This window comes from Talpa occidentalis, unplaced genomic scaffold, assembly GCF_014898055.3.
Source record: "Talpa occidentalis isolate TD23 unplaced genomic scaffold, MPIMG_talOcc4v2.1 talOcc4.9, whole genome shotgun sequence".
NCBI classification, from domain to species: domain Eukaryota; kingdom Metazoa; phylum Chordata; class Mammalia; order Eulipotyphla; family Talpidae; genus Talpa; species Talpa occidentalis.
This window is the reverse complement of record NW_023605305.1, coordinates 76,224,155-76,237,463: the sequence shown is the minus strand read 5'-3', so window position 1 is coordinate 76,237,463 and position 13,309 is coordinate 76,224,155. Positions and strand designations below refer to the sequence as shown.

Here is a 13,309-nt window from a genome sequence, read left to right as displayed (position 1 = left end):
GCATCTAGCTTCCCTCCCTTCCAGCTGCAGAGTTGGTCCAGGCCTCTCATAGCCACCCCGGGCCCCGCAGGGGACCCAGGAGCACAGCCTGCTAGCTACACTGTGGTGGGGTGCAGATGGGGGTGAGGAGGTGGAGGAGGTTTGGAGGGGGTTAAAGAACTCCACTGCTGAGACTCAGACATCCGCCACCAGGTTAATATCAATGCTTGGAGAGAAGTCTCTTTATCTCCAGTCTCCATCTTGCTTTTGCTTTTGGGAAAAGACTGAGTAACCCCTCTACTCTCCTGTGTTAACTCTGGGGGTCCAGACCCAGGCCTTTCAAGGTCACTTATTCTTTGGGAAACCCTCTAAAGAACATCACGTTTGAGGGGGCAGGTCCCTTCTCTTTCCCCTGTCTCCAGGTCGACAGTTGTGCAGAACACAGAGCACCTTTCCAGGGTCATTTCCAAGGACCTGTCCTGCCCTGGACAGAGCCAGGGTCAGACGCCCAAGAGAGACAGGATCTGCGGGTGGCCTCCCGATCCTTGCTCCCACGCAGACCTTCTGCCCAGCCCCCCCCCCCCCGCACCCATCTCCTACCCAGGCAGGGCGGGCTCTGGCCAGAACCTGCCCCAAGCTTAGCCAACTCGGGGGCGGGGCCTGGCTTGTGGGGGCGGGGCCCAGGTGGGCGGGGCCCGGCTCCAGTGAAACCAGCCGGGCCCGCCCCGCAAGTGTCTGCTTCGCCAGCTCTCCAGGAGCCCTAGCCCGAGGCTGACAGCCACCGTCCCATGGCCGGGTCCCCACGCCGCGCCGGGAGCCGGCGACTGCAGCTGCCCCTGCTGTGTCTCCTCCTCCAGGGCGCCACCGCCATACTCTTTGCGGTCTTTGTCCGCTACAACCACGAAACCGACGCTGCCCTCTGGCACTGGGGCAATCACACTAACGCCGACAATGAATTTTACTTTCGTTACCCAAGTGAGTGCGGGTCGGGTCAGGGCGTGCGGGGAGCAATGATCCTGACTTCCCCGGTGTCTTGGGAGGGGGCACTTGGGTACCCAGATCTATCCCTAGGTGGGCAACCCTTTTGCTCTGAGATGAAGGTGCGCCAGATTTATAATAACACCCTTTCCAGTGTCTGCCATGTTCCAGATTTATATCTGAGGGTGGTACATGCATTTTCTCACTTAGTCTATGTGGTAGACAAAGATGGGGAAACTGAGGCTCAGAGGTTAAGTCCACGTTGACAATGTCAGAATTGAGGGAGTTGGGATTTGAAGCCAGATATGACCCAGCTTTGCTGGGCTTTGCCTTTTCTAGGGCCTCCACCCTGTCTGACCACAGAAAAGAGAATCCTTTTGGGCAGGGGAGGTAGGGGACCAGATGCAGAAGGAGGTAATGGCAGGCATTAGCTGTGAAGGCAGTCGAGACTAGTAGGATGCAGGCATTTCTTCTCTAGCCCCCAAAGCTGGTTCTTCCAGAGTCAGAGAGAAAATGAGACTACTTAACAGACAACTACAGAACAGCAGCCTCAGTCCTGGGAGGGAGGCATGGCAGGGCCATTAGCCCGTTTCACAGGTGAGGAAGCTGAGGCTCAAAGGGGCTGTGGCTTGCTCATGATCATCCATCAAGTGAGTTGACAGAGCTGGGAGTAGATAGGACTCAGGCACCCTAAGCCTCTTGTACATAGCTTACTTGTCTGCTGATAAAGTCCAGGCTGGGGAGCGTGAACCCCCTGGACCTTGCTGGAGAAAGAGCCTCTCCCTCAAGGTTGTGGACCCAACCATGTGCTGGAGCCCAGAGCATCTGGGACCAAGGACACCAGATCTCCCAGACTTCATCACAAATGCTTGGGCAGATCTTTTCTAAGCCTCAGTTTCCCCCATCTGGGCAATGTTGGGAAGGATGCTTCAGTTTGAAGGTATGCATTCAAGCAAGGCCCAGGTTATGGGAATCTCCTATTAAAAAACAAACAAACAACAAACCCAGACTGTTATTACCCTACTTCTGCATGCAGAACTGGTGGCTGGCTGACCCCGGCTGACCCTGTCCCAACCCCAACAACAACAAAATGAAGCTCACAGTGCTGGAGGGCGGGTGGGCATGAAAGATCAGGTCCCCAGCCTTACTAAGCAAGAGGGGTCTCTGCCATCTCCTTATTTCACCCCCATCTCTGGAAAAGGTGAGCCTAGAAGCTGGGATGGCAGATTCTTGGGGTCATGCATTTATTGAGAGAGATAGGGAGTTGGGAGGGAACAGTCCAGGAGAGGCCAGGAGAGGCCAGATTTTCTCTTCTTGAAATAAGTAAGGGTCAGACCTGGCTACCTGCCATGAACCCCCACCCACTTCTTCCATGGGCCTCACTCAAGTCCCCAAAACCTGCTTGTTTCAAAGTCTTTCCTGAACCCTCCCAAACCTCTTTTTTTTTTTTTTAAGATTTATTTATTTATTTATACAAGCACTGGGTACAGTCAGAAGTGTGGGAGGGTGAGAGGATTCACCAGAGCCAGAGGCAGGAAACAGAACAAGCAGACTGATGAAATGCACTGCTGAGGGGAGCAGTGGGCGCAGCAGGAGAGGTCTGCGTGCCTTATGGGGCCCTCTCCAGAAGCTGGGGATCGAACCAGTGCTGCAGAGGCTGCGGGTAGCTTCGCAGCCCGGCGCTCTACTGCTGTGCGACCAGGGGAGACCCTCTCCCAACCTCTTGCCCCTCTACTGTGATGGCGGCTCTCCTTGGACACCCAGCTTTTCATCCCTGGACACAATGAAGGAAACCGTGGGAATCCTACCTCTTTTTCCGCCTTAGTTTCTATCTCAGTGGACTTAGAACCTTGGTGTGGGGAAAGGTGGGGGGAGGGAGGTGTGAGGTCCCTGGAGCCTGGGCTTTGATGAGCCGGGTCTTCACCTGTCCCTGAGTCCAGGGAAAGGGACCGGGGCCAGAGGGGCATGACCCCTGCCCTTTGATGCAGGAGATGAAAGGCAGTTCTGCAGCTGGTGTTGAGCTGTGGGACTGGCCAGTGCCAAGGGATGGCTGCTCGAGGGGCTCTCTGTTATTTCTCCAGGAAGGGCCCTCAGAGCCCACCTGGTCCACTCCTCTCAGATGTGGAGAGCCAATGAGGTCATATGACCACCCAAGCTGATAGAGCAAGTGAGCCAGGCTGGAACCGGATCTCTCTATTCCCCATCCACAGCCTTTCCCCTATATTGCAAACATCTTATCCCATGAGGCAAGAAGAAAGAGGGAAAGAGGGGGAAAGAGCAAGATTACAGGAACCACAGAAGCAAACCTGAGACAGGGTTCTAAGAAAAAGTACGGAGCCATCCTTTTTTTTTTTTAAGATTTATTTATTGATGCATACAAGAACTGGGGTACAGGCCAGAGGTGTGGGGGGTGAGAGGATTCACCAGAGACAGAGTGGGGAACAGAACAGGCGGACTGACTGAAACACACTGCTGAGGGGAGGAGCGGGCAAGACAGGAGAGGTCTGCTGCGCCATGTGGCAGCTCCCTGGCTGGGGATGGAACTCGTACTGCAGTGGCTGCGGATAGCATCATAGGCTGTGTCTAAACCCTCTACACCACCAGGGAGGCCCTGGAGCCATCCTTTTTTATACAGCTCCAGGGTCTGACTTGCAGGGAGGGGATTTTGGCTAGAAGGGACCAGGATCTTCTGGGAAGATGAGGAGGAAGGGGACCAGAGCGGTCCGAGGCTACTTCTAGGAGAATGTAGCCCTGACTAGCCTCCTAGAGGCTGGTGCCCAGATCTCTCCCTAGGTGGGCAACCTCCTCATTCTGAGATGAAGTTGCCCCAGATTTATAACAACACCCTTTCACGTGTCTCCCATGTTCTAGATATACCACATATCTAGGGCGGCACATGCATTGTCTCAGTCTATGAGATAGACAAAGATGGAGAAACTGAGGCTGAGGAGGTTAAGTCCAGAGGTAGAGTATGGTGGGGGGGAAATGGGCCCTTCCAGCTCTCTGTTCCCTTCTCCCTGCTCCTCATATTTTGTACCCCCAGCTAACAGAAAAGGAAAATGCAGCTCAGAAAGGGCCATGTCTGCCCAAGTTGCATAGCCAGAGCGAAGGTCAGAGGGAATGTAAATCCAGCTCCATCTCAGCTTTAACTGCTCCCCAGTCCCGCGGTCTTGTCTCACTTAGAGGTCATCTGGTGGGTTTAAGGAGGCGCAGGAAGGGAAAGCGGGAGGGCGATAGGTGCCTTTGGAGGGTTTTCATCTTCTCCAAAACCAATGGGTGCGGGGGTTTGGCAGGGGAATGTTGAGGGGTCATCTTATCCATCTCCCTGCCTCCAGCTGGAACAGCCCCATCTCCCCCACCGCCCCGGAGTGTGTCTGCATGGAATGTTGTCCAGGGAGGGAGATTTCTTGATGATTAGACTCCAGTTGCAAGGGATTGAGTTTTTATTCCAAACAACCTTGGGGTGGGAGGTGTAAATATTATTGTCATTCAAGACCAATTCTGGGGTGGTTTCAGTGTGTAATGGACACAGAACCCTGTGACCCAACCCCCCTCCTTATCTTGCTGTCCTTGGCATGAGAACAGACAGGACACCCTACTATTTGCATAAGAGAAAAAGAAGTCAGGCAATGAATTCTGAAATAACCTGGGCAGCGGGCTGAGTCCTGCCTGATGCCTGTCCTTTCCTGTTTAAAGCTGGAGGGAGACAGAGCTGGGTGCTCTGGGGAGCGGGCAGAGCTGGAGAAGTGGCACATCTAGTGAGGCTCCAGGGCCCGCAGGCCCTCGCTCCGCTCAGCTGCTGGGGCTGCAGCTGAACTGCAGACCTTCGCCGCAGCACACCCCTCTGCCCAGGGCTGCAGACTCCTTTCCTTTCACTCCATAGGTAGCACGAAGAAAACCAGAAAAGTGGGCTTTCTCAAAGTTATGACTGCACTTTAAGGTTCAATAATATATATATATATATATTTTAAAGATTTATTTATTTATTTATACAAGCACTGGGCACAGTCAGAAGCGCGGGAGGGTGAGAGAATTCACCAGAGCCAGAGCGGGGAGCAGAGCAGGCAGAAGGACCGAAGCACACTGCTGAGGGGAGCAGCCAGGGATCCAACCGGCGCCGCAGAGGCCGCGGGCAGCTTCGCAACCCAGCGCTCAACCGCTGCGCCACCGGGGAGGCCCTCAATAATATATTTTTGACCAGTTGGTACATCATGTTAAACAAAAAAAGGTGACCATGACTTTTTCTACAAGAGGTTTAAGGTCACTTACAGCCAAAACACTCGTCGAAGAACAAGAAAAGTGAAGCAGAGCACAAATAATGAACACTGGCAGGGTAGACGGGTGCTGCAGCTGCCGTTACGGGGTAGTCTGTGCTTCCAAGCTGCCGAGAGAAAGGGGACATGTGATCAGTGACGGGTGCTCCTAGAACGGTTCTCCATGTCTGTCTTCCACGCTCCTGAGGACAGGGCTGTGGCTGCCATGGGGTAGCATCACTTCCAGATCCTGATGTTTGGTGCTTAGTACTTATCTGTCATCCGAGTGTGGGGAAGCAGCTGGTTCTCAGGGGTGGTGACATTTCCCAGCACTAAGTTCTGAGAGAAACTCAAGAGGGGCTTTATTTTTCAATTTTTAAAAAAGATTTATTTATTTATGCACACAAGAACTAGGTCAGGCCAGAGGTGCAGGGGGGCCGTGAGAGGACTCACCAGAGACAGAGTGGGGATCAGAACGGGTGGATCCACTGAAACACACTGCTGAGGGGAGCAGCGGGTGAGGCAGGAGAGGTCTGATGCCCCATGTGAGATTCTCCCTGGTCGGAGGGGAATCAAACCGGCGCAGCAGTCTGTGGACAGCTTCGCAGCGCGGCGCTCACCCGCTGCTGCGCCACTGGGGAGGCCCTCTTCCAGTGTCTCTTGATTAAAATCAAAGGTGCACCATGGGGTTACTAGATGTACGAAGCCCAGACAGAGGAAACATGGCTGGATGCCCTGGCTGAGCATCACAGGAGGTTATGTTTCTAATCTTATTTATAAGTAGATAGGGGGAAGCACAGAGCAAATGAATACTAGGGCAAAGTATTGGTCTTTATCCCATTTTCAATATTACCATATATTATTTTTATTAGCTCAGCTTTTTTTATGCATTGTGCTACAAAAGAGAAAGCAAACAGAAAAGATCCCAAGTCTCCCTGCCCAGCCACACACTAACACTAAAAAACTCAGGTAACTCATCTATAAAATTAAAATATTTAGACTATAGGGGAAAAAACTAAAAAGACTAAAAAGCAAAATTCCTTTCCTAGGGTGGTATCATTTACATTGAAGTTGTGCATCTCAGCAGCTCTGTCCCCCTTAATTCTTTTCCCCTTAGGTAGTCAATCTCTTAACAATTTAAAGCTATTTCATGTTATTTTAAAAAAATCATTTGGGGACCTCCCAGGTTGGGGGGGGGGCGTTAAGCACAGCACTATGAAGCTGTCCGCAGCCACTGCAGCACGAGTTCGATCCCTGGCCAGGGAGCTACCCACATGGTGCAGCAGACCTCTCTTGTCTCACTCGCTGCTCCCCTCAGCAGTGTATTTCAGTCAGTCTGCCTGTTCTGTTCTCCAATCTGTCTCTGGTGAATCCTCTCATCTCCCTGCACCTCACATGTTTGCATAAATAAATAAAATAATTCTTTTTAAAAAATCACTTAAATCTTAAAAATGGAGAGGTACAGAATCTGAGGTCTGAGGGATGGAGGTTAGACATCAAGAAGGACTTGCCAGCCTGAAGGGAAAGAGACTGGCACATGGAAGGGCAGAGGCTGCAGCAGGAGGGCACACAGGTTGGTGTTTAAGAGAGCCAGGTCCCCGGACACCGGGTGAGGGTCCCACATGGCGCGCAGACCTCTCCTGCAGCCCGCAGCTCCCCTCAGCAGTGTACTTCGGTCTTTCTGCCCATTCTGCTCCCCGCTCTGGCTCTGGTAAATTCTCTCACCCTCCTGCGCTTCTGACTGTCCCCAGTGCTTGTATAAATAAATAAATAAATCTTTTTAAAAAAAAAAGAGAGAGCCAGGGACCAGGCAAACGTGTGGGCACAGAGAAGCGAGCCGGAGGCTCTGAGCCCTTGCAGTGACTTGGAGACAGCAGGGCTGGTCTGATCTTGCCACCCAGAGCTGGCCAGTTCTCATGGGGGGGTGGGGGGGCAGATAGGGGCCAGGCTGGGAGGCACTGCCATGCCTGGGGAGTTTTATAGGCTCACCTCCAGTCTAGAGTGGCCCTGGCTGGTGAGCTCTGGGGGCACAGGTGGTGCCGGGTGGTGGCCAGAGCAGCTCCAAATGCCCCACAGGCTTCCAGGACGTGCACACCATGGTCTTCGTGGGGTTCGGCTTCCTCATGGCCTTCCTGCAGCGCTACGGCTTCAGCAGCGTGGGCTTCACCTTCCTCCTGGCTGCCTTTGCCCTGCAGTGGGCCACCCTCGTCCAGGGCTTCTTCCATTCCTTCCACGGCGGCCACATCCATGTTGGCGTGGAGAGGTGGGCAGCAGGCCCTGTGCTCACTCCCGGGTGTAGCCGGAGATCCCTGTCCTTCATGTTGGCCTCCTGACCTGGGTTTCTGACCTGTCACTGGGTTTCTAAGGTGCTCTGCCTGTTCTCATAGCCTGATTTCTTCTCCCCTCCTCAACCCACACTCTCAACCACACCTCCCCATTTCTTCAGGCCCCTAATTACCCAAGAGCAATTGGGAGACTGGAGAGCTTCATGGGAAATAGAGAGCAGGGTTTAGGGGAGCTCCTGGTTCAAGAGCTGGTTCTTCTACCTTCGTGGGTTTAGTTCGAGAAATCACAGAACCTCCAAGACTTGGTTTCCTCATCTGCAAAAAGGAGAGGCACCCCCTTCCCACCTGCCAACGGGGAGCTTTGACCTCTGCCCCACTCACCTCCCCATGTGCTGTCCTGGTGCCTCCTTCACCCGCCCATCCCATGCCCCTCCCCCAGCATGATCAACGCTGACTTCTGTGCTGGGGCCGTGCTCATCTCCTTTGGGGCCGTGCTGGGCAAGACGGGGCCAGCGCAGCTGCTGCTCATGGCCCTGCTGGAGGTGGCACTCTTTGGTATCAACGAGTATGTGCTCCTCAATGTCCTGGGGGTGAGTCTGGATGTGGAGGAGGGGTCAAGGGTGAGGGTGGCCAGGGCCAGGCTGGGAAAATATGGGGTGGGGATGGGGAGTAGCGCTTGGAGTTGCCCCTCCAGCTCAGCTCCCCCTCTCCAGGTGAGGGACGCAGGGGGCTCCATGACTATTCACACCTTTGGTGCCTACTTCGGGCTGGTCCTCTCCCGGGTCCTCTACAGGCCCCAGCTGGAGAAGAGCAAGCATCGCCAGGGCTCTGTCTACCATTCGGACCTGTTTGCCATGATTGGTGAGGCCTGCTGAGGTGGGGTGGGGTGGGGGGCTGTTCCAGATGCCCCCGATCTTGCTGGAAAGGACCATCTCCAGGCATGGTCTCGGGGTGCCACCTGTCCCTCGAGGCTCTGCCTGGAAGCTCCCTTCTGATTTGGGTTTTGCCGTAAGAGCCTGGGATCTATACTCATCTTTCTCCTTAGTTTGATAGCAGGTTCTTAGGACTCAGCTCTGGGCTACGCACATGCCCAGGTTCACATCTGATCACACCAATCCCTGCTTAAAACCCTCCAGGTCCCCACCACCCACAAGCTACAGGCGGACTCTTTGCCCTGCTATCACCACCCTAGCAGGGCTTGGCCACTCTGTCCTTCCTCCCACTCACAGTCCCCCACACTGGCCACCAGCCAGACTTGCCTTTCCCCTCTTATCAGCACATCTGCCCCTGGGTTTCCTGATGCCACTGTGCTCTCAGGGCGGGAGAGGCAGTGTGCAGACACCCGGGAGCAGCAAGGTGTGACCCGGGAGCACCTGCCGCCACCTGCCTCTCTGAGCACGCGTCTTCTGCTTCTCTGCCTTCAGAAATGAGCCAGGAAAAGAAATTTTTTGCAGGCAGTACTCAATCGTGACTGAAGTGCTTATTCTTACATGAAAGAGAGAGGAGGTTGATTGTTTATTTCCTGCCACCCTGGGTTTGTTGTGAAATAGAGCACGAGGAACCTTAAGTCAGCCGAGGCTTCCTTGCCCTTTGAGACGCAGATAAGTTTGGCTTCAAGTCCAAAGGCTTCTCTAAGCTGTCTGTGCCTTCCCAGGCAGCTTACTTTCTCAGGCCTCTGCCTCTCAGCTCCATCCAGCTCCATCCTCTTCCTCGATTCCCGCCTAAACTCTCTCTTCAGAGGACGCGCGCATGCGTGCAGTCAATTTCACTGCCCTTAGGGTTGCAGGGAGACCTTATATTGCACCCCAAGGACCACTCAGAACTGGGGGACGGTTCCTCGAGCCTCCTTGCCATGCCAGCCTAGCCTACAGGGTCCCTCACCTTGTCCCTCAGCCTCTCCCCCTCTCCCTCCGGGACCACCTGGGGACCTTGCAAGGGCACACAGGTATTGAGAGCACCCCAGCTAGTGCCAGGTGGCAGAGGCCTCTTCCGTATCTTGTAAGGCCCACCCTCTAGGGGGAACTGAAGTTATAAAACAAATTATTTTCCTGATCTAACTAGGAAGTACCTAGTTTAGTGCTTGATATGAGGGACCTTCGTCTCTTTTTTCCTTCCTTTTCTGATACTTAAAAAAAAAAACCCTCAAGCCCTGGTTTTCACTCCTCATGCCTGCACCTGTGGTGGCTACCATGTGTTTAACATTTAGTGCCTGCTCAGCCATGGGCTGTGTCCTTCACATCACCCTCACCCTGTGAGCTCAGTACTGAAGCCCCCATTTTACAGATGAGCAAACAGCTGCTGAGAGTAGGTGACTTGCATGCAGTGGTAGCTTGGACCTGGCAGGGGAGCCACTCCTCTCACTCAGCTGCCTGCCCACCACTTAGGGACCATCTTCCTGTGGATCTTCTGGCCAAGCTTCAACTCTGCACCGACCACTCTGGGGGACGGGCAGCACCGGACAGCCCTCAACACTTATTACTCCCTGACGGCGAGCACCCTCAGCACCTTCGCTTTGTCAGCCCTTGTCGGGGGGGATGGGCGGCTGGATATGGTATGAGGAGTAGAGGGAGGGGTGGGAGGAGAGGGGGCGCCTGGGTCCTGGCAAGGCCACTTCTCCAGGGGTGCAGGCAGAGGGGGCTCCTCTGCTCTGGAAGCAGTGGGCCAGAGGGGGAGGGGATGACCCTATAGCTGAAGGGTCAGAGGTTAGATGGTGGAGAAATTTCTGGAAGCAACAGATGCCACTGTGGTTGAAGGGGTTGTCTGGGTGCAGGTGACCTTCTAAAAATGTCTCGCGCCTCTGGCACCTTGCTTTTTCCTGCTTCCTTAGGTCCATATCCAGAATGCAGCGCTGGCTGGAGGGGTGGTGGTGGGGACGGCAGGAGAAATGATGCTGACACCGTTTGGGGCGCTTGTAGCTGGTTTCCTGGCTGGGACTGTCTCCACACTGGGGTACAAGTTCTTCACGGTACAGATCTCTCTCGGGCTCTGGGAAAAACAAGGGGGTTGTTGGCACCTTCCTTTCACCTCTCCCATGGTCCAGGGTCAGGGCGAGAGGGGGCACATGAGACTTATTGTGTCTTGTCCTCCAGCCCATCCTGGAGTCAAAATTCAAAGTCCAAGACACATGTGGCGTTCACAACCTCCATGGGATGCCAGGGATCCTGGGTGCCCTCCTGGGGGTCCTTGTAGCCTGGCTGGCCACCCATGACGTTTACGGAGATGGGTAAGTTCACTCCCACACACACACTCATACTGCGATCCTTGTCCCCGGGAGTGATCTTTGTCACTCTCTACCCCCTTTGTGGACCAGCAAAAAAGAGTGTCTATTTTCATTCATTCATTCATTCATTCATCCATATCCTGGGAGCTGAGGAAATTGAAGTAAATAAGACCAACTGGGTTCTGCCTTCTTGGGCCTCAGTCAAATGCAGCAGAAGGTCATTGAAAAATGATTCAAAGGGCTCAGTAAGATATGAGGACTCAGTATCAATTTTGTACCCGGGGCTCAGAGGAGAGGGCAGGGGAAAGTGACCCTTAAGCCAAGTCTTGGAAGGTGAATAGGTGTCCATTGGTAAGGGTGCAGGTCGGGGTGTTGGGTGGGGGCGGGTGTTCAGGCCGGCTGCTGCTGCATGGTGCATGGCTGCCACGGCCAGCCTGGCTGCAAGCTGTCTCTCTGTCTCTCTAAACCCGGTCTCCCCACAGCCTGGAGACCGTGTTCCCGCTCATAGCTGAGGGACAGCGCAGCGCCAAGTCTCAGGCCGTGTACCAGCTCTTCGGGCTGTTCGTCACACTCATGTTTGCCTCTGTGGGTGGGGGATTTGGAGGTGAGTGACCTTGGCTGGGCACAGAGACCTGGCGGGAGGTCCAGGGAGGGCAGGGGATTGAGGGGAGGGCGTTCTCCAGAGGAAGGGCCACAGGATCCCATCCCTCTGACCATCATTTGTTCACTCACAGGTACTTACAGAGCGCCTGCTTTGTGCCAGGTGAGGGGTGGGGTTGTAGAGTTCAGGGGTAACCTCCCCCAGGCATGAAGGAGAAGATGGACATTTGTTCCCTCCTGGTGCCAAGGAAGGGTGGGGAGGCAGCTAGGTGCCTCCGCTGGGTCCCTCTGCTCCGGTTCCACTGCTTCCTGCTGCGGCTCCCTCCGCCCACTAGAGGGCAGCCCAACCTCAGGATGAGACCCAGAAGGGGCGGGAGGGAAGGGGCCGCCTGACTCACCACTAGACCCAGCACACAAACCTGCCACAGAGAGCTGTCCCCAGATGCCGGCTCAGGTCAGCCTTCTTGACGTCTGACCTTAGTCCTCTTGGCATTCGAAATAAAACCTGCGGTTCAGTGTCCCCCACCCTCCTGCTCTCACCTGCAGATTTCCATTCTCCGACAAAGTTCAGCTCATGCACTCATTGAATTACTCATTTATTCAATAAACACTTTCTGCACCCCAGTGTAGGAGGCCACAGAAAGCTCAGCAGTTGTGCTTCACGACAGAATCACAATTTTAACCTTTACTGACTTGAGCCAGTTCCTTAACGTCTCTGAACCTGAGTTCCCTGCACTACAGGGATCACAGATCATACCCATTTTGCAGGGCTGCTGTGATTGCCCAGGAAGGTAATGTGGGCAAGCGCTCTGCACAGGCCCAGCGCAGAGCAGGTGCTGGAAAAACCCAGCTGCAACCTTCACGTGCCCTTGCCTACTGGCCCTCTGTGCCCTCTGGGGTGGCGAGAAGTCTCACATGCCCTCCCTTCCTACACCAGGACTCCTGCTGAAGCTGCCCTTCCTGGGCTCCCCACCGGACTCCCAGTGCTATGAGGACCAGATTTACTGGGAGGTGAGTGGGAGCCGCCGCCCCTCAGGCCCTGGGTCCACTCCCCCTCACTCTGCCTCCTTCCTGCCCTGCCTGCTCTCTCTTCTCTGGAGTGTTGTACTTCTTGGCTGTGGCCTTCCGCTCTCCGGAGCTCCCCCTTCACCTGATTCCCGCCCTTGCCTTCCAGGTGCCTGGGGAGCATGAGGATGAGGCCCAGGGACCCCTGAGGGCTGAGGAACCAGATACTCGGGCCTAACTTGCTTCCAGCCCCCGAGAGGACACTCTCCTTTTAGAAGATGATGATTGGCTATTGATGAACTTCTGGGAAGCTCTTCTTTTCTAGCTCACTTTCCTCCTGCTACAAAAAAGAAGCCATGAGCTAGAAGAGGCTTCCTTTCTATAGGCACAATTGGGGGAGGGGCCTTAGAAGACTGGGGAGACATGGGGAGGTGTAGAGGAGCAGGGCCATAGGTGGCTGTGGTCAGGGGGAGAACCTCACCATAACCGCATGCCACCACCCCACCAACCCGTGAATGTGGGTAGAAGGGGACACAGATGAGGCACCCAATGAGTTCTGACCCCACAGAGCCAGCACCACACAGTCACTGTGAGCTCTGAGCCAGGGCCTGGCTCTAAGGGTGATAAACTCCACTTCACCAAGGTCTCTGAATCCTCTTTCTGTGCCCTGGGAATTTGGGAAGTGCCTCTTATGCTCTAACCCTTTCTCTGGCCCATGGGGCTCCCCTAGGAGCCCATGTTCTGCTAGGTGCTGCTCAGCTTGGGCCTGCCTGCCTTCAGAGACAGAACGGAAGAAGAAGAACTCATTCTTTCCCAGAAAGCTTGTCTGTTTTGGCCCGCTCAGGCTGCTATAGAGTTTCCTATTCCAGAATGGCTCTGCCCCTCAACTTGGCTAGCTTCTGAGCAGAGTAGGAAAGAGGGTCCTCCTCAGGGCCTAGAGGGGCACAAGGAATTCTTTGCCACTAACTCGTCAGAAGTTGGAAGCAACC

At 54.6% G+C, this 13,309-nt stretch overlaps 1 protein-coding gene across 1 annotated transcript; it reads left to right on the top strand.

The window, feature by feature from the left end:
* Positions 1–734: 734 nt before the first annotated feature.
* RHBG (Rh family B glycoprotein) lies at positions 735–12,986 on the top strand. The gene is made up of 10 exons (XM_037498656.1): positions 735–954; positions 7,287–7,473; positions 7,935–8,085; positions 8,209–8,356; positions 9,880–10,046; positions 10,323–10,460; positions 10,585–10,718; positions 11,198–11,319; positions 12,253–12,326; positions 12,490–12,986. Exons 1-10 carry the CDS (start codon positions 768–770, stop codon positions 12,556–12,558), a joined length of 1,377 nt encoding a protein of 458 aa, XP_037354553.1. The 5' UTR covers positions 735–767; the 3' UTR covers positions 12,559–12,986.
* Positions 12,987–13,309: the final 323 nt, after the last annotated feature.